Raw genomic sequence first — 27,012 nt, 5'->3', positions numbered from 1 at the left:
AGCGAGCCAACCAGGATCTCGGACGGAGACTCTGCTGTCTGACATCCAACAACCCTAGCTCTTGGAGCCAACAGCTCTCTTGGGTGGAGTATGCCCACAAATCTCTCCCCGTCTCCTCCTCAGGTATGTCGCCATTTGATTGTTCTCTTGGTTACCCACCCCTTTTGTTTCCTACCCATAAACTCGATGCGGCGGTTCCCACGGCTCTGGCTTTCGTCCAACGTTGCCGCCACACCTGGACGAGAGCCAGATTGGTTCTGGCCCGAACCTCCCTGAGGACCAAGGCCGCGGCTGACTGTCACCGGTCCTCACCTCCTACCAATATGTGCGCTCAACGGGTATGGATTTCCACCAAGGACCTACCTCTCTGGGTCCCCTCTCGCAAGCCGGCTCCCAGGTTCATTGGGCCATTCCGTATCGCCAAGGTGGTTAATCCGGTGGCCGTACGGCTGAAGCTTCCTCTTTGTCTTGGTCGAATTCATCCTGAGTTCCACGTATCCAGGGTCAAACCAGTGGTCACATCTCCTCTCAACCCCGCCAGTTCTCGCCCCATCCCCCTCCCCCGCGTCTCGTGGACGGAGCTCCGGACTACACGGTCAGGAAGCTCCTTGACGTCCGCCGCCGCAGCAGGGGATTCCAATATCTAGTGGACTGGGAGGGCTATGGCGCAGAAGAGAGGTCTTGGGTTCCTTCTCGTGACGTGCTGGATTGACCTTTGGTCGTGGACTTTCACCGGAGACGAGGTGAGACCCCTCCCTAAGTGCCTAGGGGCACTGGTGGGGGGGGGGTACTGTCATGATCCCGTTCTTGTCTTTGTGTTGTCTGGTGTGGGAGGTGTTATGTTTGTTTTGTCGAGCACGTGCGATCCGTGTTTAGCGGCTAGCACGTGCTCGGTGTCTACGTCATTTACCACGCCCTCGTGTTTTCTCCGTCAGGGCTTTCCCCTCACCGGTGACTTGTTTGTTATTATCACATTTACCTGCCTTCTATTACCTCCCCTTAGAATTACCTTTATAACCCCTCTGTTTTCCCTCGTTTCTTGTCTGACCGTTGCGTGTTTTTGCCAGCTCAGATTGCCTACGTTCTAGCGTGTACTAGACGTCCTTAGCCTTAGCCTTTGCCTTAGCCTTGTCACGTCCTAACCTTAGCTCTTTGAGACAACTATCCTAGTTCTCTGTTTTTCTTGCTGCCCTGCCTTGTAACCTTTCCCGCTGCACCTACAACAGATCCCGTTGGTGTTCCGGACTGCGATCTCCTGCTTCACCAGGCTCCACCATTGCTCCTGGGTTCCACCCGTTACCAGGCACTACAGATTCTATCGCCTAGCGAGCTCCGGGTCGAGCTTCCTCCCCGGACCCGGTTCTCTAAAGATTCTTCCCAGTGGCCCGTAGGGGGTCGTCTGTGGTGTGTTATTTACCGGACTGTGGTGGAGTTGTTTACCTGTCAATAGCCTTGATTTTGTCCCGCACTTGAGTCTCCCCTTGTCTGTCATGACAATGCTTGTGTTTCTTGTACAGAATGAACAATGCAGTATCTGTTTGTCTTTGAGAGCTGTTTGAAGCACATTTGATAACAATATCAACAGACTCTCCATCGTGAAGTTTAATCATAGCACAACCCAATATTAAACAATAAATGGTTTCTCCTGTGGCATTGCTGCAAAGATCCACTTAAACTTTAAAACCTTTCAAGTGTATATGAAGTTACAGCTGCAGCTCACGTGTATGAAGGTTGTGAGTTTGTATGTGCATATGCCATGAAAGAGAAAAACAATATCAGAGGATTCTCAGTTTATTTCAAAAATTTCCAAAAAATAAAGCAATCGGTTCACATTCCATTTAGAAAAATGTCCTTCACCTCATCCCACGGCAGACTTTCCAACTGTACTGATGCTTGTGATGAGTCCGTTTATGAGAGAGTCAGCTTGGTAATACGCTCAAGTTTTACACTGAAAACTTGAATATGTTCCCAAATGAACAATGTGAGGAATCCTCATGTGCGTGTCTCTGTGTACTGGTGTTTCATCCAAGATTTAAGGTATACACATGAATGGATCCTATTTACATGTAGAATACATTTACATATAAAACTAATGAACAATATTTCAGCTACACAGCATGGCATAGAAAAGGGTGATCGGCATATACTTTATCAATATAATTATCAATATACCTATCTGTAATAATCGTCTCCGTTTCTTAGTCTTTAGGTCATAACTGGACTACGTAAATAAAAGTCCTAGTTAACTAATATTAGTGATATACTCATCGCTTTTATAAAAACAAACATAACTAAAGGTTGACATGCGTTTCACGTTTAAAACTGCATATTGTAGTGCACCTCATTTAAAGTACAATGTGTTTGATATTGAAAGAAAAAAGAAGCAAACCAAATGAGATAAATAACAAACGCTTGAATATAGGGTGCTGTCTTTACATTTCCCCATACAGACCCACAATATAAACAAACGCATCTAAAATGCCTCGAAATATTTTGGCAGATATCAATATTTGGCATTTTCTGGTATTATACCGTATATATAATTCAATATATAAGTCCATCTCAATCAATATTACACTTTCAATATACCATCTAAATTGTAAAATGCAGAAAGTTAAATATCTTTAACTTTTTTTAAATAAAGGATAGAATTATAAAACTACTACTTGCATTGTCCATTGGCAAGAAGAAAACAGGATCAAAACACAGTGATCCAAAAGAAGACCCAAACATCACATTTCAACAGATCGAACCAGTGAAAACAAAACATAGCTACTCAAATCATTTCTTTTTTTCTTTTGATCAAGCATTTTCATAGTAACGTTAACATCAAATTAACAAAAGTATAATTATATACATCATTTATATTACATAGCTCATACAGTATAACAAGAATTGATTCTAGTCCAACATTTTTTTTATATATATCGTCATGTTGAGTAAACAAAATCACATTTGATGCGGATGTTTCAAGTGTGCTTGAGTTCTTGAGAATCAGAGATTCCAAAAACACGTTGTTATGGAAACAGGTGTGAAGGTCCTCCCACAGGAATTATTTTCAATGTGTAACGTTGATCCTCTGTGCAGCATTGCGATCATCACTTACAATGTGAAGTCAATGAGAACGGAAGCAGTGAGTGTGTCTGCTTGTTTGTTATTGAGTGAAATTGTGTAATATTGTGTGTTTGTATTATGTTGTAGTGTGAATGTCCCTTCAAAACCAGAACATGAAAATGCAAAAAAAAATGTAAAAACAAAAGTATGGGTAAAACATTTACAACAAGAAACATGGAATGTGGCTACACAAGCTTTGTAAATTTTGTCTGCATATGTACACACAGCGATGTGCCTGTGTACCTTTTTATGTGTGCGCCTATCAACATGTTAACATGTATGCAAATGTTTGTTCTACACATGAAAGTTGGTCAAAATATGAATGCACTTAAAGTGTGTCAATGCATAAATATTAAAACTGCACGTATAGATCTGACATCATGTGTGTAGATGGTACGTCGATGAGATACACTGTATATGAAGTATCATTGTGTATATTTATATATACTGTATTGTGTCTGTGTGTGTGTAGATGTGCAAGAATATTTACACGTGTGGATGTGTATGAAAGTGGAGGTATAGCATGCTTGCTGTGTGTGTGTGTGTGTGTGTCTGTGTGTGTAAGGCACTCAGGACAGCTCGCTCACACTCAGAGGCATTGCCATGCCAGGTCTCAGGTACGGCACAGCATGGACGGCTTTAGAGAAGTCTGGATTCAGCACTCGTCCGTTCTCCCCTGTACTGCCCGTTATAGACAACCTGGCCTTACTGCGCATGGCATCTGTGAACTTCATCTGTTCCCAAACACACGCCCACACAAACAGAATATATATAAAGACATTTATCCAAGTCCAGATGCACACATACACACAGGGGAAAAGAAAACAGAGACACATTCATTAATGTTACACATAGTGTCCTACCTGAAATATAGATGTATGTTTACTAAATATAACAACTGTAAACTGTACATGTTTCATGAACAGCAGATGGGGAGGAGAATGAGAATGCTAATGGGTGTCTCATCTAGTAAGATGGCGGCTCTTTATGTCAAAAGCAAGCGGTGAAGCCAATTCACAAACAAACACAAGCATCAAAGATGTTAAGCAAATGGAAAATGCAGAGGAGAGATTGATATCACTTCATCTAAATGAAATGAGGTAAAAAAATACACCTTTTCTGTTTATTTTAGTTTCTGCCTATTTTTCATCTGTACATTTTACCTTCATCTTTTGTTCATTGTTTTGTCTTGTTGCTAATCTTCGATCCTGATAAGACCAGGTATGTATATATGCAGTTTAACAAAACTGTGATGTCACAAACTGCTCAGTATTTTAAAGGTGTCATATCATAAAAATGTCCATAATCTTTTGAAATAAGAGTAATAATGTAAATAATTTACTTACTGTACGTACAATAAGAACTCAAAAACTATTTGTTTTGCCCTAGTCCAGAAATACTATAACCTGAAACTAAACAGTGTTTTATAAATTTCTATCTGACATTATTTAACTGTCTACATTACAACATGACTGCTCCTATAATTTTTTCACATAAATTATGAATATTTGATGTTTAGCAACTTGGTAAAGAAGAGGAAAAAAACTACAATTTTAATACACTACATATCAACACTTATTATCTATCAAATTAAATGATGTAAATGTACAGCCGCGGAAAAAACTAAGAGATTTTACATCTAGAAATGCTGATTTAAAATGAAAATTAGATATATACATATAAATATAGACCAGACAACTCGAAAACAGAGTGAGATGAAACAGAGACAACTATATTGAACCAGACATCTAACCCCTAACCTATGTCCATTTAGATGTTAGCAAATAATGATTGAAAAATTTTAACAAAAACAAAAAACTGGGTGGAAACATTCTGAAATGATATAATTATGGTCATCATAAAAATATGCTATGACCCCTTTAAAATCAAATGCATGTCAGCATGAGGCCTGTGGAATAGTGGAGTGGCGATGATGCATTTGGCACACGATTAAAAAATGTCAAACATCTGTGCCATTCCTACCCCACTAGATCTTAACACTCTCCAGCCCATAAACGTTGTACCCTTCCTTATAAGTAGCAAAATTCTGAGAATTCTGCGAGGAAGAGGGGGGATTTAGAGCCTGAGTCTTGGCAACCTTCATGCGCTTGGCCTCTGCGCGAGACTTGTAGCAGAACTCCACCAGAGCGACCAGCATGGCCAGCCCGAGACCGCCCACCAGTATGTAGAAGACCCCCGCGACATTACTCAGGCTGAGGGCGCTAGTCTTCTCCTGCAGGGGGTTGAAGGTACAAGGTCAAAGGTAAGAGAGAAAGGGATGACAGAACGTCAAACTTCACATTATTATGTTTATTAGATAAATTACAAATTTAAATGTAACTCTTATAATTGCGAATATCTAAAAAAACATCACAAAAAGTACTGAAAAGAGTAAAGCTAGATATGTGTGTACATGTAACTGTGTATCAGTAAATCACACACAATACACAGACGGCTAAACAGATGCAACAGTTAGGACAGAGGTAAAATGCAGTGCAGCAAGTGCACGTAACAAAGAAAAAAAGACGCCACCTACAGAACTATAATAAATGACTGCTTAAGAAAAAGGCAAATATACAAACAACATTTACAGCATTGGTGAGGGAGAAGGACAGACCGCATGGGAAAGAGAGGGAGAGAAAGCAGAAATAAGGGAGAGAGAAAGAGAGCATAAACGGTTGGAAAATGAAATAAAAGGACAGGACAAGTTGTCAATAAGCACAAATACATATAGAAAGGGAGCACAAGGATATTCTAAGCCTTCACAGGTAAGTGTATGTATGTTTGAGTATGAAAGAACTGTGGATCAAATAAGGACTTCTGTGTACTGTAAATACAGTAGTATTATTATTATTTCCAATGTTTGCTAAATATGTCTTGCATGCATTACTGATATCACATTACTGCATACTATAGGCATCACTGATTGTATAAACAGGTCAGGTTCTGAATCATGCGAGGTTTATCTGTGTAGGGGACTTGCTTTCACACGGGCACACACACGTCACCATGTGCTAAATTTATTTTTTCGCACACCCTCTCCATTTCTCTCACAAACATATTTCTCATTCACACACACAGTCTGCTGATGCTTGGGTTTGGACTGCCCAAACTGGGACATAGGTTTCTCACTCGCACACACACACACACACAAACATACACACACGCACACATACACAAGCACATTCTATCCCTGTCAGTGTTTGGATCAGACACGCGCACACACATCCATGCAAACACTCCCTGCAGTGACTGACCTTACTTCCAGAGTCCTTGGCTCCACATTCTCCCTTATCGTACCACCATTTGTTTTTCAGCTTGTCTAAGATGCCTTGCTCACTGAGTTTCAATACTGCAAGGTTTACTGGCGTTCTTCGCGTATGGGAAATAACATAAATAACATTACCAATGTTATTTTATGTTATTGTCAGTAACATTTGCACTCGCAAGCAGCGCTGGTAATGTTTCAGCCCTGAGCGTGGTGGCGATCGGAGGTCTGCGCTCCATTTGGCAGACAGCAAAGGCGGTTTTGCCGTGCCAGATGTGCACAGACTCATCGCCGCGAGCGGGAAGCAAACGCGGCGCATGCCTTCAAGCCTCGCACCTCTGGAAATGTTTCGTATGTGGTTTGGATAAATATCGGCAGAAGAAAGCTCTTGCAGTGTATTGTCAAAATGTTTTCTAAATGTCTATTTCGTTCGTAGGTTATGAAGCTCGTCGGCTGGGACGAATGCAAGTGCTTCCCACTCGTTCACATTTCTCATTTCATTTTTTACCCATAAGCCCCGAGCACGGGTCTGACCTTTGACTCCCCGCCTCCGCTGCCGCACTCTCCTTTGTCGTACCACCATTTGTTTTTCAATTTATCCAGAAGCCCCTGCTCGTTCAGTTTTAGCACTGCAAGGTTTACCGCGTTTCTTAAACAAACGATAAAACATATTTGTCAGACAGCATGGAGGGGCGGGGCTGCAATGGGCCACGCCCCCCACAAAGTCGCATAGAATGAATGGAACATTGGTGAGACAATCCATCAATCAATCAACCAATCAAAATAACAACCCGTTAAACTACGAGGTGGCCGAGCTTTAAGAGTTCTTTTTTAAACAAACTCTTGAGGCAGGAGGCTAGAACAGAGGAAGATCAGCAATTATATCAATGATTACACAATCGCAGGTAAAGGTCTTCATATCAATTTAAGCATTGAAGCGGACATATCTGGTTAGAAGGCTCAAGAAAGACAGCATGCATAGTTCAAACAGTGCATCGTCTGCATTCATTGTCAAGTTACAAGGTTGTCAGCCTCCGAAACATTTGCTTCAACATTCTGTAATGCATATGGTGATCATTCAAACTCCAAGTGCCCAATCGCATGCATTGAGTGATTACTTATTATCATTAACAGCTTTTTCATTACAACACAGTCTGGTTGCAAGAAAGCATTGCTTCAGTCATTTAAAACAGACATGCGTTCAATAAAACAAATACTGATGGCAAACATGACAAATTTATAAATATGAGCCGTTTTATAAAAAGTGTAAAGTGCTCTTCGTCTTGCACTGCTACATTAAGCATTGTTTTAGATAGAAAACCAAACATATCTATTCACAAAGTAACAAGGTTTAATGGTTTGCCATTGTATGCCCTATTGAACTCATGGCAGGTGACTATCAGCACATCAAACATGTGAAAAAAAGGCTTCAGATTGTCGAACTTGAATTAGAATTTTAGAAAAAGCCCATCTGAAACCTTCTCTTCAATTATTTACTGAGCTCAGTTAGTAGTATAGCTAATTCCAGAAGAAGAAAAAACACATAAACTGACTCTTTCTTTGATCTCAATTCTTTTAAGTTAAGAATCTTTAAGAATGGTGCTCACTAGAGCTGGGTTATATCTAAAATATACCCTATGTTTACAATGATGGCAAACAAAATTACAACTTAACATCTTGGTTATTGCTTAGTTTTACAGTTTACAGACTAGTTCCTTGCATATTTGCGAACAATGTTTAGAGTCTCCATGAACCAGTTGCGATCGTTCTTCTGTACTGATGCATTTCCGAGAAAAATAGTGGGTGTGGCTTGCTTTTTATACAGCGATTTCATTGGATTTATAAAAACAGCTGTTGCATTTTGAAATACTACTGGTAGCAGACTGACAGTTGGAGGGGAGAAGTTAACGGACGCTGAATTTTTAAAAGACAATGACCCTTACTGATAAGCTATTTACAATAAACACTGCAGTATTTCATGAAAAAATAGGAAATGTTATTTTTTATTTCAGTGGGACTTTAAATAAATCAGTTCACACTGTCCTAAAATGTAATGCTTTGATGTAACAGCCACAGCTAAAATATTTGGTAAAATGTATTAATATGCATTATGCTGAATATAAATTCAAATAAATAAATATCACTTGTGTTCATAGTGAAAAACTGCAAACCACTGACAGAAGTTTTTTTTTTTGTTTATCTTGTTGTATGCATTTTGAATGTACTTGGCTATATTTTGGTTTAAAAATGATTACTAGTAAAAAAAATACTTGTTTGCATCTTCACTCTTCAGAGCAAAAAATATATAGTTTCAAGATTGAGATTTTAAAGTTTTTGCTATATAGCCCAGCTCTAGTAGTAACTGACTTTCAGTTAAAGTCATGCAATTTAGTTTGCAAATGAGCAATAGAATTCTTAACCTACTGAAATCTTACTGGTATTTAAAGAATTTTGCAAACCAACTACATTATTCATCTTCTATGCCATCTTTTTCACAGAGCACGGTTGCTAGGCAACCTGCTTGTCAGCTGTCAGCTAGGATTTCTAAAGACCTCACCATCTCTGCAGTTTCCTTGGTAACACCTTACACTGTTTTTTTGCCTGCTTTGCGTAGTTACAATTGTTCCCTTCACTCGCTGCTGCTTTTACCTAGTTTACCTCATTTTAAAGAGGGACCCCCGGCCTACATCAGGGTAGGTGGGATACTATAACAACATGGGCCATATTGTTATACTACTCCACCCACCTTAAAGCAGATCCCTTGGGTGTAGCGATGCCGTAGCCTTTAGAGTCAAGGTTCCCTCCAACCTTCATGGTGTCACAAGGCTTGCGCTGCTCGATGTACTCGTTCATGGTGGACTCCAGAAGGTAAGCGTATTTGCCTTTGGACTTTCGGACACGCAGAACGCCTTCCACCGTGTTTTTGACAAATACAGAAGGCTCCGCGCTCTTCATGTACTGCCACATCTTGTCAAAGAGAGCAATCTTAGATCTCTGAGCGAAATGAAGACAGAGATAAAACTGGTTATAAAAACCCATACTACAGCATTTGTTTGTAATACAGTTCACAAAATTTAGACACAGACACAATAAGAGTGATTTATCATAATATCTTTATATCTATTGTCAGGTTGTATAGGCATGTCATGCTTTCTTTTTTTGTTTTAAATGCTTACAGCACCTGTAACAAAAACGACACACGTCACTTTTGAAGCCCTTCAAGACACTAACACGTTGTCCCAACCACGTTTGTGGTACCATGTTTTCAGGAAATTTGTGGTGAATTTATTTCTAAGTGTTTTCATGTTTCAAGCAATTTGACAGCTCATGCAGAAAGCAAAAATGCTGTGTGTCCACCTTCAGCCAAAATGTTTTTAGGGACTTACCCTAAAGAACTCTTTGGTGGAGCCTGCATCCAGTGTCCCGTAAGCAATCTCAGTCTGTTTGGCCAGATCTTCCGCACTCTCAATAGGTGAAACCATCCTCTCCACAGTGAGGAAGGCAGCCAGGTTAGCCGTGTAAGAAGAGATGATGATGAGGGTGAAAAACCACCAAACACCACCAACTATACGGCCAGATAGAGACCTACACACAGCAGACACGGTCAACAACACACACAATCCTCTAATGAAACCAATGTCTTATGCTTAAAGAAAGGGAGAGAGAGAAAGAGAGAGAGAGAAAGAGAGAGACCCCATTGGTGATGTAATAGACCTTTTAAAATGGGGAATATGCAGCCGAAACACGGTACCACTCCAAGAGGGCAGAAAACGCCGACCTTGTGCACCTTAATGTTCCCAACCGGGTGAATACATGTTCACATAAGAAATGTTCAACTGAAGCTTGAATTGCAACTTCCATCAAACATTCCTAACCCTGTGTTAGGCTCTCTCTTCTTACCCACTGGACACAAAATACCAGGGGAAAACTACATGGAATCGAACCAAGAACTTCAGGATTGTGAACATATACAAACACCGGTAACGGTGGGAAAACGCCAATGCACAAAGCCGAAAACACAACCCACGCGCTAGCCAGCTGGCATTAGCGTCCACCACACACACCAACCTTGGTGAAATATCGCATCCCTGCTGCATAAAAGCGCCCAGAGAAAACCACAGACTATTAAAGATGCCAAATTCGTTTGTTGATTCGCTAGGGCCGAGCTGCCCATCCTCAAACTCCTCAGTGTGCCACTCATAAGGGCTGAAGCGGCTAACAAGGAAAAGCACAACGCTAACTCCAATGTAAGCGAATACAATGCACATCCAGATCTCGTAGGCCAACGGGTCCAGGAAAGAAAAGACGCCTGGTTTGGATTTCTGCGGTTTCTTGATCATAATGGATATCCCCAGACTCATGAAAGGTTTGGAGAAGTCGATCACCTCCTCTCGGACCAAAGTGATGGTTAGAGGAGCAACAGCGATGTCTGCTTTCTGTCAACAGTGAAAATTGAAATGAATAAATAGCACACACACACATTAAAAGATATTAGTAAGTGTGAGGGTTCGTCCTTTACAAATCCCTGCGAGATTGTTTCTCACCCCATACACCAGCTCCCCAACCATGCCATTCCAGATCTTGGTCTCTGCATCACGTGCACCATATTTCCCATCTGCCACAATCCTCAGCTGGTACTTAAACCCACAATGCTTTGCAATCTCAGCGGCCAGGTCCACACAGTATCCCTCATAACGTTCATTGTCGGTGAATAACTCTGAATTCTTTTTCAGCATTACGTACGGTGCCTCCTACAATAAGCAAGCATGCACAGTGCATGGAAATATATCCACATATAGTATTCACAAAAGTAAAATTACACATAGTTTCATCATGATCTGGAATAGCACACATTATGATATAAAACGTCTTACCAAGATTGTTGTCACAACAACAGTTTTATTCTCCATTCCCATGGTGTCGTTGGGGAAAAGGTCAGATTTTGTGACTGCCATTTTGTCCACCTCATTCCAATAACCAATCTAGGAAAATGTCCACACTCATGACACAGAAATTATACCTTTGTAGAGTGGCATAGCATGCAAATGTCAAGTTTTTACCAAAGGTTTTCAGTATACTTATAGGTCAGATGTCAATATTTGGTGGTTTAAATACCCATTTATGGTGTCTCTTAAAGTTGTTAAGCAAATTTTTTGTGTTTTTAAAGCAGTTTTTCACAGTCAGGTCTAATCAGAATAGTCTAATCAGAATTGTCACGTCTTGGCTATAGTAGACTGATAGTCGAATTGCACGTACGCATGCGAGTGTATTTGCGCACGTGTGTGCATGTGGGACCGACAGCAGGTGGTTAAACAGCGCAAAGTGCAGCACAACATTGATGCACCAAAAAACAATCAAACATTCATGTACAGAATATGTTTTGAAGAGAAAATACCCTTATAATAAATACAAACTTTAAAACTACATAAGCAGGATTCAGGTCGCAATGAGCAAAATAAATGTGTTTAAGCAAAATGACTGAAATGCAGGGAAACATATATTTAAAACACAAGCCACAAAAAGTAAATTAATGGACATTTTCCTAAAGCATCACTTAAGAATGCTGTGCCATACGAGACCAGATCTCGCCTCAAAACTATTTTATAACTACTTGATAATAATTAATACTTTTTTTACAAACGGGAATGCAGCACGTTCATAACCAATGAACTACCAATAAAGTTACTGAATGTAAGGTAGGAATGCAAAGAAGCATTTTACCTTTTAAACATTCAAAAAGGCCTTTTCTCCTGTGCACTCTTTCTCTGTCCTCCTGATGCGCACCCTGGCTTTCAGTGCAGAGAATATCAAGTTCCATAAGTATGCGCCGTGCTCTTGCTATATGTGGTGATTTTGGTTATATTACTTTATTTTTTTTCATGCGGCGCAAAGTTCAGTCTAAGTTGCGAGCTACATGCGTTTAAAGACAAAGTGTTAATTTATATTTTATTCCCCAAACATTCATTAAATTATGTTTTATTAACAAAGTTCGGGAGGAACCGGAGCATATAATCACCCCAGCTGACCCTCATGAGCAATCATCTCATCTACCCTATCAGTTCACGCTAGCTCTCCTATAAATAGTTAAATCGCCACACCTGCTCCATCTCTAAATTTTCAGCATCCCTCCTCCACCCCAGCTCCTCTCCTTAGATCCCCTTTACAGCAAGCCCCAGGGGGTGTACTCTGGGCCCAGGCCGGTTTCGGCCCCGAAGCATGAGCTCAGACCGGGGGGGGGGCGAGTGCTCCGGGTCAGCAGGAACCGACGGGCCAAATATGCATGCTATTTCACCAAATATGCATGCTTCCATTCGCTCTAACCTCTATACCAGTGTTTCGCCGAAACCTCGCAGCTCCTAGATTATTTGTGGGGGCTGGCATGCATACGTGTCTTCTGAATTCACGTTGTCTGCATTCGCATTTATAATACATCCGTTTGAGCGGCCCACGCATGCGTCCTGGCCCCATACGTTAGCGGCCCACCGGGGAAACTCTCGGAACGCCAGATGGTCTGTCCGCCCCATATGCGGGTGCGAGTGAAACAAGCAGGCATTCTTTACCGGTTTCACACCACAGAAGATGCGGAGAGACGCGATCCTGCGCTGGGTCTTATAGCCAGACCTCATGCTCATATGCGTCGGGGGTTTCAGTACCCAACCCTAAAAATGTCCCATTTCTTTACATCATACTTAATATTTCTAGCGGCCAAAACTGCATGATCCCCATTGGATAACACCCCTCCAAAGATTCAAATGTGAGATTGGTAGTCGAATCAGGCTTCTCCTATTGAAGCATCGAATCTTTGACTATTCACCCCTATTGGGTATTTATGCTTCTAGCTTGTATATTTTAATTCAAAGAAATCCTACGAAGTATGTTCCATAACCCATACATTTTTCTCTCTTTTAAAATAGATAACTTGTGCATAGAATGGGATTTTTATGTTTTCTAGACTCTATCATCAGGGGTTTAGTAAGATATAAACATATGATTCAATATATTGGTAATAAATACATTCTCTGAGAACTTTTATGATAAGTTTTGACTGAAAATGTCACATCCATAACGCTGGAATTGCCCAGAATGAAACATTGATGGAAAGTTTACTTAAGCATTTTTGTTACTATAGGATTAAGCAACCAAAAGCATCATAAAGCAAATAATTTGATCAACCGGTTTGATCTTAAGTTTGTTACCTTCACAGGGCCACTATGTTTCAGCTCCATGACATTGACTGTGTAATTCACCCTCCTGCCGTACTGATCGAACTGAATATTTCCTGTCAATCCATCCACACGCACCTGAACAGATATAAGCGCACACATGCAACATGCCGACACAAATGTTAATGCTTCAAAGTTATCACACATAGACAAAAGATATTAATAACGTGTTGCCAGAGCAGACCTGTTTGAGAGCACGCTCTATCTCCACCCCCTGTGCCCATGGTACCGCAGGATTGGCCAGACAGTCTCCGTTGTTGCCACGGCGACTGATGTCAATTCTTTGTTTATGCAGAAAGCGGAAGGCCTCTGTCATTACTTGCACAGCATCATATGTGAGAGCAGATGTGTACTGCAGGGTAAAAAAAATAATGTATTTGATTTTCTTACATTAGGACAAAGAGAATTTCATTCTTATATAAACTGTTTTATATAATGATATATACTGTATGTATACACTGATTTGTATACATACTAAGCATATATAGCAGGATTTCTGTTGAAGACATTTACTCTTGCTCACCCTGATTCTGTTGTCAGCTCCAGGATACTCCTTCTCCTCAAGCGCCTCCCAGCGCTGGTCAAATTTAGCAACAAGCGGGTCATCAAAATCCACAATTTGAAATCCTGATACATTCGCACCCCCGTACTGAATCTTGGACAAATCCCCATCCACAAAACCCTGACATACACAAAAAAGCAGGTTAAGATCTAACAAAATTCATAATTTATCTATTGTGTGCCTAACGGCATAGGAAGCTGGTGAGTAGAAGATGACACAATTATTAAACAACTTACGAAATTGGCAATGATGTAATGATATCCTTTCACGTGTCGACCAATCGTTATGACCTAAGGCGACAGCGGGTAAAAAATGTGTTTCATTAAACCAATTTAATTAAAGTGGCACGTAATAAATGTCAAGGGTATACGCAGTGCGTAATTCTTTTAATACAAGCCTACATGTGTCTATGTGTCATTTCATCATGCCATTTACCTGTTCCATAATGTCCTTGACTTTGTCCTGTTCACAGTCTAAAATCACTCTCCTCTCTTTCTTGTTCTCGAGGTCTTGAAAGAGGGAGCGATATGCCTCGTCTTTCCACTCATCTTTCAGGTTCCCGACATTTATGGCTGTTACCTGCCATTTCCTCTCTGCTGCTGTGTCCAGCACTGCCTGCAGGGTGGAGAGACCTACAAAGGGAGAAAGTGAGAGAGAGAGAGAGAGAGAGAGAGGATTTTTCACTCAGCAATTTTCGCTTCTGTATGTGGTGTACTTTTTTTATTAAAAAGTTGCCATGTATCCTTATCCTTTTTTAGAAGTTGACACTAACATTTGTTTGCTTTAGTCACAACATAATTCTCATCAACATTTATAGACTTGCTCGGTTTACCTAATGTAGAATTTCTGAGCATACCTAGTTTGGTAAAATCTGTCAGATACTAGAGACTTCCCTAAATTTTCACTTACAGAATCTTTAATGACGGCTCCAAAATGTAATTGTTACGCCATGTCAGCTTGCTTCACTGTGTCTTTTTAAATTAGATTCGGTCTCAATTACAGCTGCTTCTCTTTTTTAATGATTGCTCTACTTTAATCAACCACCACTCCAAATTACACTCCGAGACCGTGATCTCCAGAGTATTTTATTGTACCAGAAAGACCCTTGGGGCTCTTCTTCTCCTTCATTTATCATTTCTCTGTCTCTCTCTCCTCATTTCTGCATTCTCGTGGTCATTTGCTCTTTCATACTCTACTTCTCTTAAGCTCCCCACTCACATTCTCTCCCTCTCTCGGTTGATTTCATATCTAGGTCTTGGGGGAGAGATTTCTTTCTTTGCCTCAAACCAAAGATGCACATGATGCCAGACATTCAATGGTGAAAACATTCGGTCAGGAAAGTCACAGAAATACAGCGAATGATAAAAGTACGGGTTAAGAATAGTTTGATAGACAATTCCTGTACAATGTGTCTCTCGCCATGTTTTTAGACAGTTGACCTGATTGTGTTTTCACTGTTCTGTCATAAAAAATATAACAACTAGTTCATAAGGTATAGTTCACCCAAAAATGAAAATTCAGTTCAGTTCCTACTATGGTAGTCAATAGTGGCCAAGAACAGTTTGGTTACAAGCATTCTTCTATGTGTTCATCATGTGTTTACAGATTTGGAACAACTTAAGGGTGAGTAAACAAATGTTAATTTTTGGGGTGACCTGTCACTTTAATATATCAGAAATGGCCATTTAAATAATTTTTTCGACTTAATGAATTATAACTTTTTCTATACAGTATGTTCAATTAAATGCAATTCTGAACTGCAAATAAGAGTATCAATGAATAAATCTATATTTTGTACAAAATTAAATTAACCGTATGCCTTAAATATGAATTATAGACATAATATGGTTGCTTTTTTCAACTGTATAAGTTGTTTCATCAAGCAAACGGTCAACAGAGTAAATTTTTAGACAGGCATTTTTTCAAACATCTTAACTAAACCTGTTTCGGGACAGAGGCCTCAATGACAATCCTGCATGTTATCTGTAATAATCAACAGTATGTATGTGCTTGTTATACTTAAGTATTTAGAAGAAATCATAACTTGTTTATCACTCAGTATAGCTTACTGTTAAGGTTATTTAACATAACATTGTTTAACACCAGATAGACAAAACAATATTTTAAGCAAGGGGTGTTAGCACAACACAACCACTGAGGAGGTACCATTGCCCATTCCTCATGGCAATCCAACGTTTAACAGGTATAAATAAAACATGCAGAGAGACAGAGAGAGATAGATAGAGAGAGAGAGGGAGAGAGAGAGAGAGAGGTGACTGTGAATGTGCTTATCTACAAACACTCCCAACCCACATGCTTTTCCTCCAAAAGGCTTTTCACCACAAAGTAATAGGATTATTGATTGAATTCTCTAGTGTACAGTATGTGTGTAAGTGTGTGTCCAAGCAGCCCTGTGAGAGACGTCTTGCCTCAGAAAAAGAAGATAAAGAATGCGTACATTTATCAGAGAGAGAGAACGCGTGTTTACCTCTGTCGCTGTCGTACAGATAGGCAAACTTCTCCCACTTGTAATACTCCACAAGGCTGATGAGAGGACCTTTGATATCAGGTCTCATCTGGAGAACAAACTGGTTGAGCCCATCGGCTGGAAAACTGGGCGTGATGAAGGACACGTGCAACGTCTCGCAGAATGACGTGATGGTGTTCACTGACTTCTTGTCGTAGAAGCCGAAGATAGCATACACTCCCCTGGAAAACTGGGAGCAAACTGAAAGAAAGAAAAGATTAGTATTATTGGTAACACTTTACAATAAGGTTATATTTGTTAACTATAATAAATGCATTAACTAACAGGTTCGAACAGTGAGCGTTTTTCACCATTTATAAATCCTTATTAAGGTTAGTTACTGTCAATGAAGTTATTCATGTTAGTTCATGGTACATTAAATGTAATTTTGACCTAATGAGTGGAGTATCTTAGGATGTAATATTTTAGTGTAGTAAGACATTTGGCGTAGTCGGCAGGATGATTCCTGAGGAATTAACATAATGTAAGAAGAAATACACCTTGGATAGCCTTATATTTCTGTTTTATGTCAGTTTCAGAAAAGTGTTTCGGTTTTAAACCTTGTTAGCCAATGATCAATTTAGATGGTTCCCACTTCCCAACTCAATTCAATAGTGGTTTTACAATACTGTGCATGTGGTTCGTAATCCATTTAAGAAAGAATAGTGCCTTAAAAAGCCGAAGGAGAGATGTTGACTAGATGTGAAAGAAACCTTGGGAGGAACCAAGACTCAGCTGGAAAAGCTTACCACCTTGGGCTGCCACATAATGTTCATACAGTACATAATAAGCAAATTTTGCTCAATGTAATACAGCCCAGTTGTGTCAATAAATATAAGACCCGACACAGTCCAGTTCACCACAGAAGGAAAGAAAATTATCCTAGAGGGGCTTACAGTGCCATGTGAAGAGGGGTATGAGGAGGCATTAGAAAGAAAGTCTGAACGCTATAAAGATCTGGTGCGGGAGTGTAGGGACAAAGGCTGGCAGACGTGGCTGTATTCAGTCGAGGTGGGATCCAGGGGTTTCCCAGCCTAATCACCTGTGAAGCTGATGACAGATATTGGATTGAGGGGGACTGAGGGAAAGAAGGCAGTGCGAAGACTGGGGAGGCAGCAGAGAGAGCTTCCTTCAGGAATTGGAGCAGTAGGGAGGGGTTGAGCTGGCAGCCAGGAGGAAGTGAGTAGTAGCTGGCCACCATTGCTGACCCGCAAACAGGAGAGTGTTACGGTTAGGGGTCAAAACACTTCAGGATCGTTGTTAACCATCTGATGACACAACCTCCTGGCTAAAGGCTCCAGTCATTGCAAAACGACATAAGGAGAGGCATTTAAGTATGTATAATGTCACTATTAATCTAAATGTTGTGGCTTGCACTACGTTATTCACTACAGTTTTCAGGATGAAAGTATAGGATTTACATAAAAAACAATTCACTTAGGGTTAGGTCTATAGACGATGCCATCGTCTGACAGACTTCACGGTGTTGATCATGATTCCAACAATTGTTCTACTTTTGTCACGTGACTCTCGCTGCTCTGTGTTGTCGAGCACACGCTGTACTGTGTAAAGACTCATGTCTGCGCAGCTCGCATTGGAAAAAGAAGACACGCCTGGCATTATGCCTGCAAAGCTCGCGCTGTACAGATGAAACAAGTCTGAATTTATAACTGCCCAGCTCGCACTGTATAAAGAAAATGTGTCTCTGCACAGCTTCTGCCTACACGCACCTCACTTTATAACACCGCAGCTCGTTTAAAGAAGAAAATTATGTCATTATCCATTACAATGTCTCACTGTAGACATCGTCCGATGCCAATTTGGTTGCCCAACGACATCGCCCAACCCTAAAGTCAGCCCATTCCATAAAGGTCCACTTATTTAAGATTTTTGACCTCACCCTTGACCGATACCATATTACAGAAAGTTTTTGACTCAATAAAAATGATGTGTGCCACAAATTAGTAGCATGATATTAGCAAAACAGCATGCTAACAAATATTAGCATAAACAACACAAGGGTTATTAACTTTTATTTTGATGTGCACTCTTTTAGTTGCATGATATATCTAATGGGCTTCGCTATCGAAAGTGGTAAGATGGTCCTTTTCAATGGTATAATGACAGAAATGACATACAATTTAAATCTTGTAAGAAAAAGGAACAGGGATAAAGAGTCTATATATGTAGGACTGGTGCATGATAGATGGTGCTGATTCTATTGAGTTTAATCTGATCTGAGAATGTGTGTCTGAGCATTTAAGAGAAGGAAATGCATTAAACACCAACACCACCCACTTCCAAATCCAGCCTGCCTTTTAAAGCACAATAAATCTATGCAAACTTGATATGCATACTTAAACCCTTGGTAACAGCCTACACAGTCTTCAGCTGATAAACAATCTACTATTTTGCCACTTAGTGTAAATCATCCATACTTCTACCAATAAAACAGGAATCATTTGGAGAATTTAGGATGCTGGGAGACATTTATAAGTAGAACTAAATCAACATTAAACCCTACAAGTTTGCATTTTGGATACAGTTAGCAGATAAATTGATGTCTGCTCTCAAAGAAATGTTTTTACAAAGCTTGCTCATAAAAAATAAACACAATAACAAGGGACTTCTTGTTGATGATCCAGTTCAGACCTAGTTTGCATCAGTTAGATGGAACATGGCACATCCTGTCTTCGCCTCCTTGAGTTTATCTGACATGAATGAGATTTGAGATCTCAGTGTGGAGGAAGTTTTGTGTAGCTGATTCTCTCACAAGTCTATAAACATTGTCTTGTGTTTTCTCATTAAATGGAAAGATATTTCGATGTATAGGTGATCACTGAACTATGAAATATATTCAAAAAAACATGTGGCCTCTATTCACGCCCAGTGATCTTCAGACAGTGTTCATGCAGCCTGAGACTTGGATTAGCATTCACAGGCTGAACAGAAAAGAGCTCTTGCCGCTGTCTCTGAGCTGGCATTTCTACACATCAGGGTTTATGGGACATGCCTGTGTGTGAAAGGGGCCTCACAAGTGTGTGTATGGGGAATCATTTGTGTGTCAATTGCTCTAGCTGTCTAAATGAGCTGTCAGTTCAGTAGGGAATTTCAATATGCGAATTTGAACGGCATTTTTAAGCTGCAAAGAAACAATGATCTGATGGAAATTCTTCCAGTGTAATGAAAGGGATGATACATTTTTTTTTCAAAAAAATACCTAATCCAAACAAATGTATATAAAACTAATATTTTCAAAGACTTAATATCTGTTCTATGGTGTTTGTTCAAATGTAAAAATTGACACGGAGAACAATTTTGCTAGTCCTATGGATTTCCCCATTAATAAGAAGCAGGTAAACTAGGGTTTACTGTAGAGGGGTAACCGATTCAATCTTCCAAGTCATATTGACATAAACATTAAAGTTAATTGACAAAACAGCCAATCCATCAATCAGTGTTAATCAGAAATGATGGATGTTGACGCATTTGACCTTGTATGAGACAGCTATGCACCTACATTTGCATGTGAATTGCATTGGGTTCATGGCATTAGCATACAGTAAGGCTCTGCTTTTGTCATTTATCATTTGAAAATGCAGATGTTACTGAAAATTTGTTATGACTTGGGCAGGAAAATGTAATTGCGCTGGATCTTCAAAGTGTCTCATAAATTTAGAACCACAGAGTGAATATTTAATGAAAACTAATTTATGCATATATATTGTACAGTGGAGTCCGAGTCTGGAACCACTAAATAAGATTTAAAATCAAATCTAAAGCAAATAAGGACACTTTTGAGAAATGTAAAACAAAGTAGTGTTAGGACGTATTATAAAAAAAATAAGAGACCATTTTAAAATTATTTTAATTTTTTCTGAACTAACTACTTATAGGTATGTGTTTATGTAAATGATAATTTTGTTTAATTCTGTGAACTACTGAAAATACTTCATCCAAAATTTCAAATAAAAATCCTGTTTCTTTTTGCATTTATTTGCAGAAAATGAAAACTGGAGAAACAGTTCAAAATAACAGAAAAGATGCTCCATATTTTTCAGACCTCAAATACTGCAAAGAAAATGAGTTCATATTCACATTCAAGCAGTACAACAGTAATATTCGTACAAGTGTTTAGGAAAAGTTCCAAAATTATTTAATTTTTTTTTTCTTTTTTTATTAAAGTTTTCATGTATCTTGTCATGATGTCAGTCTTTCACATTGCTGTTGGATGACTTTGTCACTCCTGAATTCTTTTCAAATTTCACAAACACTGAACTGGATTGGCCACAATACATCTAGAAATGCTGATTTAATGAAAACTTGTCTCTTATTTTTTATCCAGTGCTGTACATATATAGACGGTATAGAGATAAATCTATATATACATTTTGAGTGTATTTGTCAATTCTAAGACCAAACGTATTGCTGGCTCATGTTGACAACACCAACGTTTGTCCAGTCAAATTCTCTCTATAGACCATTTTGCAAGATGTACTGTTAAAAAATACAATTCCAAGGAGCAGATTCTGTTTTTTTATTTGCATATATAACTAAAGCTTTTAGATGTTCATTTAGCATACAATTGATGTAATCTCTGTTATATTTTGTTTTGAAATTTGTGTAGTGTTAAAAACCTGAAACAAGAAGTGCTTCTGGGCTAGAGTTGTTCATTTCTTGCAAAATCGTCTATAATTTCACTCCACATAAAACCCTTGCAATTGACTAACAAGTTAAAAATCTTGGGTTTCGGTATGACTTAACTAAAGCCCTCCGGATATAAAAAAAAACTCAATAAGGTCTGCTAAACTTTCTGTACTCATAGCAAATACGGGATAGAAAATAGCGCTAGTCAAGCGATTTTCAGGTTCTTTGAAGATGGGCAAGTAAAGGACCCAGACCACGTACAATGCATCAGATCTTCTCACCCTCTCTGTGCTCAGCGCTCCTCTCACCTTTGACTGATTGATGGCCTCATTCATCTTCTGACAACATACAATCATCTTTAACCTTCAAAAATGACCTGCTTATCCTCGAAGACACACATACCTAATAAAGACTTTAAAACCTGTGTATTCCCACACATTCTTCCTTCACATGAATCTGTTCTCCTGATTAACTAACTTGCTTGCCTTGACCTCTCTTTTTCAGTCTTTCTCTGTTCCTCAAGGTGAGTGCAGATTGTCGGGATTAAAGGAGTGTCGGTAAAGAAAAAAAGTGCTCAGTCACATGTTTTTCATTCTGTCTTCAGCACTTAATTCTCTGCATCCCATTCTGGACACGCGGGGGTGTATATCTTTATGCAAACATATGACACATACATACAACAAATACACCATCATCATACTGCACTCAACATGCTGGTGTGTGAAGATGTGAGAGAGAAAGTGTCTAAGAGATTATTTTAGAAATGCTGTTCACATACGGCTGTGCAGAACGGCCCTTTTCATGTGTCACAACACATGAAGAAGCAGCTTGAACTGCACGTTTTCTTCATTGAGAATTCCACTTCACTCATTACTGTCATTTAAATGATTCAAATGAAGGGTCATTAAGAAAATGTTTGCATCTCAAACTGACGGGCTGGATGAAACATATTCAGATCTTTAATAATTCATCAATAAAGTGCTCACAACAGTCGAAGAGAAATACAGTATTTTAGCAAGTGGAGAATTACAAAAAGTACAAATGTTTTTGTTGCTGGCTTATGTTAAGGATAATGTTAGCCGATTATTATCCTAAGACTTAGGGATTAGATATCATATAGCCTACTGTTATTGTAAGACTTTAATGCTGATATAAATTAAACTTTAAATAACTTCAGTGAAATCAGTCTAAATGTCTTTTGCAGATTTTAAGGAATTTTAGATCATTTTACTGTAAAACAATGAATTACAAACAAATCAAGATTTATTTTGTGACTCCATAACTATGTCTTAAAATATAGTTTGTTTATCGTCACAAAATAACACTGACAATGCGGTAAAGCTTGTATCAACCTAATGAGGTCAAAATGAATAAATGTGAAAATCATGGGAAGTACAAAAACTCAACGATCTGACTGACCAATCCAAATGAAGTATTCCAGAGACCATATCTGTAGGTACAGCAGGTTGCAATGGAGGGTTGCTTTGGGGTGACAGCATCTCACATCTGATGACAAGCTGGTCGGGTAGCATGTATCAACATCAATGTGTCACATCAATGTGTCATTTAATCTAATCTAAAACTATGGCATTAAGGAATATCTTCAAGTAAATAACGCAAGACTATCCAAAGTAAATGTTTTAATGTGTCACTGAAAACGCATACAACATAACACATATATAAGTACAAATATTTAAGGTCAAAAAAACATATTTGAACAAGAAAGGAATGAACCACATTTGTACAAACATACCTCTGTGGCCTTGGGTTAACTCGTATTAAACAGTTGCAGTGAATACCGTTCCACACAACCTCTAACAATCAAATGTCTAAGAAAGGTTCAAGACGTTAAATCCTACGTAATAGCCAAATGTATCATTGAGATTTTCCGAGCACGGACCCGCTTTAGTGCGTGTGTGGGGAGGGGACGTGGGCGCGCGCAGGCCATTCGCATGAATCAGCCGCGGTCCAGGCCTCTGTGACATGGTCTGTCGCAGTGAAGCTCGCTCGCTGAGCACCTGTGTTTAACATCAAACAGAGCCGTGCCCACCAGGACACAACTCATTCAGTTTATTGGATTGGGTGGGACGTACACTAAAGATGTCATGCCAAGTGTCCATTCGTGCGCCTTTTACAGGCTGCGTTTTTGCGTTGCCATTTTAACACGGGTTGGCATTTTCATGATTTTGTATAGAACACATTCAGAATCGTAAAACTCTGTTGTATCTATTTATTTTTGTTTTTATCTGTGTATAGTCATTCACCAAAAGCCCATTACTATTCATAAGCAGCATTGATGCCCAAATGCGCACGATATTGACGAATGGTGCTATCATCATTAATATTCTTATAAAGTCATACGAACTAAACATCAGTCGCGTTTTTGAAACCCATCGAACTGCTTTTATATGCCTCAGATGTAAGATGCGTGGGGGAGGGCCGCGCGCGAGGTCCATTTTTTACGCCTTCATCCCTTGCCATCGTCAGTCATGAGCATTTAAATACCAGGCCTACATTGAAAATGAAATATATATTGGTCAAGTATCCAAGAGCCAAACTGCCGTTTTTTATTTTTATCGCATTGTGCAGATGCTGGTAAAACGGGGCCATCTCCTCTCCACCGTTACTGTGGAAACCAACATCATGCTGCTACCGCGAATGCCAATCATCACAGTCCCAAAATAATGATTTATATAACGACCATCTTCTCAACGCATTGCTGAGACCCAGAGAGCATAAACCAAATCGTACACAACTCAGTCTCAGAATCAATCATGAACGTGATGAGTCCACAAACGATTGTTTGGCAACATTCAGAACTGTGACCCCCTTCATGAGCAGCGTGAAAGAATGGATGGATGACTCACCGGCACGGATAATATAACACTTATAAGAAGGTAGGTGGTTAATAAGAAATAACACAATAAGCATTGCTTAGGGTCCTGTAGTATTGCCACTGTAGAATTTATAAAAATAGGAGGGAGGAAATATTCGAGTCACACATGTGCATGTCATCATTTTTTAAATGTGGGAAATGAAATAGTAGTGAAAATCCATGTTGACTTACAGCAATTCGTTATGGCGAAGCTGTTGGCCACCTCTAGGTTATCAATGTGAGGAGTGAGGCGGAATTCGGCCGTGCCGAACTGAACCATTCCAATCCGAAACGCGCTGTATTCTTGATCTGCTCCTCTGGGGAACAAGCCACCTGGGGGAAAATGCATTAAAATAATATTTAATCATCAAATAATTATGATTATTCCAAACCTTGTTTAAGAAATATGTCAAAGCGATGGCATTTTCTTTAATCTCATTGTCAAAATCTCACATGGTATCAATGGGGACCTTTGGTGTCGTCAACGGCATTAAACACAGATTGATGACAATGATCTAAGATTAAGACAAGCGGGGTGTTCTCACCGATTTGGACGCTTGGAGATCCGCCGAGCGCCAGTCCCCATAACGCGGGGAAGAGGAAACCCGACAAAATCATCGTCTTCAGTTTATCCACGACCACATCCACCAAACGGGCACTGTTCACAAAACAGCCGACAGCATATACATTCGACACATGTTAAAATAAACGACATATAAAAAACGCAGAGGCTCTCGTTAAAAATCTGCTCCGGTACCGCGGTAGTGGTGATGGAGAGATGATGCGGGAGTCTTGCCCTCCTCCTTTGCGGCTCCGTCCCCGAGAATCGTTTCAACTCAGCGAACACGTTAAGAATACTGATGAAGACGGAAAGAGCCGAGCGGAGCCGAAGCTATTCTTATTTTAAACGCACCCACTCAGGACATGGGACATTGATCAGAAGATTTGGGAAATCTGATAGCGATTAAGGTTTTCATTTGACTCGAGTATCTTGTCATCTGATATGCTGCAGAAGATAAATCAATTAGGCTGGGCTACATTTCTAACAAGTGTGTGTTAACAGTGGTGTGACAGATATGCCTCTGCAATCCAATAGGCCAATTTGTCACCATATGGAAACAGTTATGACATTTTAACATGAGTAAGAAATATTAAGTTTACAGTTATTTGAGAACCCTAACAACCACAAAGACCTCACTGTAAACATAAAAAAAGAAGTAGCCTACAATCAAATTTCAGTTTAACAATTTAATTTTGACCAGTGGTGACTTGCTGTAAAAAGTTGAAATTGCTTAACTTGATGAGTTGAATGTAAAACATTTAATAATAGTAGGCTAAATATATACACTGTTGCAAAAAATAGATAAATGTCGTACAAATCCAATTTGGTGGATGTAGGCTACGAAAAAAAACAAATTTAAACCAAAAAATACTTGGCCTAAATGAATTGTTTTTAATGAGACAATTTTGAATGAACACAGGTTAAAATAGTAAGCAACAAATGCTTTATAGGGAATATCAATTGTTTGAGGATTATGACCACAATTGCTGCATTTTAGCATTACATTTTGATATCGGGATCAATTTATAACTAAACTAGATGTCATGATTCATGTAGGCTTAGAAAATACCTAAATGTAACAAGTAGTGTTTAATAAGCTTAATAAGGTCAGATCGTGAGCTTGTTGTGTAGCCTAGTTTTCACCCATATTTAATTAAAAGTATGTATCATTTATTTAATTTATATAAACATTTCCATTTTGCTGCGCTGGATCTCTAAGGGTTAATCATGCAGTTCTCAACAGCAATTTTCCAGTTCTACCTTTTCACAATTCTACAGCGAGTAATGTAATTCCCAGCATGCCCAGCAGAGAGCAGTGTGGTGCAATGGAAGATTGGCCCTACACGTGCTAAAATGCTCGATATATGGAATCTTTTCATTTCTAATTCATGTTCTGTATAAGAAACATACGTTACTTTCATTTAAAATATAATAATATAATATAGATACAAAAAAAAAAACATTTCTTTCCTTGAAGGGAGAGTTCACGTGAAAATATAGAGTCTTGTCATCATTTACTCACCCTCGAGTTGTTCCAAATCTGTATAAATTTATTTTTTCTGATGAACACAAAGAAAGATATCTGGAAGAATGCTTGTAACCAAACAGTTTTTGGCCACCATTGATTACAATAGTATGTAAACAGAACAATGCATGGTATTCAAAAAGTTCACCAGAACACTGTGCTTTTCCCACATTTTTCAAAATATCTTATTTTGTGATCAACAAATCAAATACTTTTTCCGACTACAGTAGTCATTGTTGGCCAAGAACTGATTGGTTACAAACATTCTTCCAGATTTGGAACAATGTTAGGGTGCGTAAATGAAGACAGAATTATCATTTTTGGGTGAACTGTTCCTTTAAGATTTCATTATTCTAACCAAATCTCAAAATGTACATGCTGTATATCCGGATTTGAGTTTGATTGGTAAATTTAGTCAATCACATCAGTTGCTAGCTGTGACTTGATTTAGCCTTTGTTATGTGTTAATGTCTAGAGTGCTGTACGGTTTTCCGTACATTATGTTTTTAAATATATTTTTATTTAAACATTTATCTAGTCATTTGGTTTGTACTACCAAATAGTTTACCTATTACATATTAAGATACTATAAAGAATGTCGGAAATCAACAGTTCTAAAGCAGTTTTACGTGTTCAGTAGAACAAAAAAATGTAGGTTTGAAACAACTTGAGGGCGAGTAAATGACAACAGAATATTGATTTTTTTCTA

At 39.2% G+C, this 27,012-nt stretch overlaps 1 protein-coding gene across 7 annotated transcripts; it reads right to left on the bottom strand.

Annotated features, from left to right (window-relative positions):
• Positions 1-1,775: 1,775 nt before the first annotated feature.
• Positions 1,776-25,179, bottom strand: gria2a (glutamate receptor, ionotropic, AMPA 2a). Of its 7 annotated transcripts, XM_056766998.1 has the most exons (17): positions 24,974-25,175; positions 24,762-24,874; positions 24,409-24,549; positions 16,656-16,895; positions 14,603-14,799; positions 14,404-14,457; positions 14,129-14,287; positions 13,790-13,957; positions 13,579-13,683; positions 11,257-11,364; positions 10,927-11,133; positions 10,451-10,818; positions 9,769-9,967; positions 9,129-9,376; positions 6,917-7,031; positions 5,213-5,347; positions 1,776-3,848 (listed from the first exon to the last, which is right to left on the bottom strand). In XM_056766998.1, the coding sequence occupies exons 2-17, from the start codon at positions 24,832-24,834 to the stop codon at positions 3,684-3,686; spliced, it is 2,682 nt and encodes an 893-aa protein (XP_056622976.1). In that variant the 5' UTR covers positions 24,835-24,874; positions 24,974-25,175; the 3' UTR covers positions 1,776-3,683. The 7 variants fall into 7 exon arrangements, 6 of the variants coding, with proteins under 6 accessions (XP_056622976.1, XP_056622979.1, XP_056622975.1 ...); XM_056767001.1 differs by having other exon boundaries at positions 1,776-3,842; positions 5,132-5,347; positions 24,762-25,177; XM_056766997.1 differs by lacking the exon at positions 6,917-7,031 and adding an exon at positions 6,372-6,486 and having other exon boundaries at positions 24,762-25,177.
• Positions 25,180-27,012: the final 1,833 nt, after the last annotated feature.

This window comes from Triplophysa dalaica, chromosome 2 (assembly GCF_015846415.1).
Source record: "Triplophysa dalaica isolate WHDGS20190420 chromosome 2, ASM1584641v1, whole genome shotgun sequence".
Taxonomy (NCBI): domain Eukaryota; kingdom Metazoa; phylum Chordata; class Actinopteri; order Cypriniformes; family Nemacheilidae; genus Triplophysa; species Triplophysa dalaica.
This window is presented reverse-complemented; position numbering and strand designations above follow the sequence as displayed.

What these genes read in the sequence shown, in the direction of transcription:
- gria2a (XM_056767001.1), bottom strand. Translation starts at nt 24,834, where the DNA reads ATGATTTTGTCGGGTTTCCTCTTCCCCGCGTTATGGGGACTGGCGCTC. An exon ending in CCACCAAAGAGTTCTTTAGG is followed by an intron (nt 9,377 to 9,768) that starts GTAAGTCCCTAA and finishes CATTTCGCTCAG; the next exon opens with AGATCTAAGATTGCTCTCTT. An exon ending in CCCAAGGGATCTGCTTTAAG is followed by an intron (nt 7,032 to 9,128) that starts GTGGGTGGAGTA and finishes CGTTTGTTTAAG; the next exon opens with AAACGCGGTAAACCTTGCAG.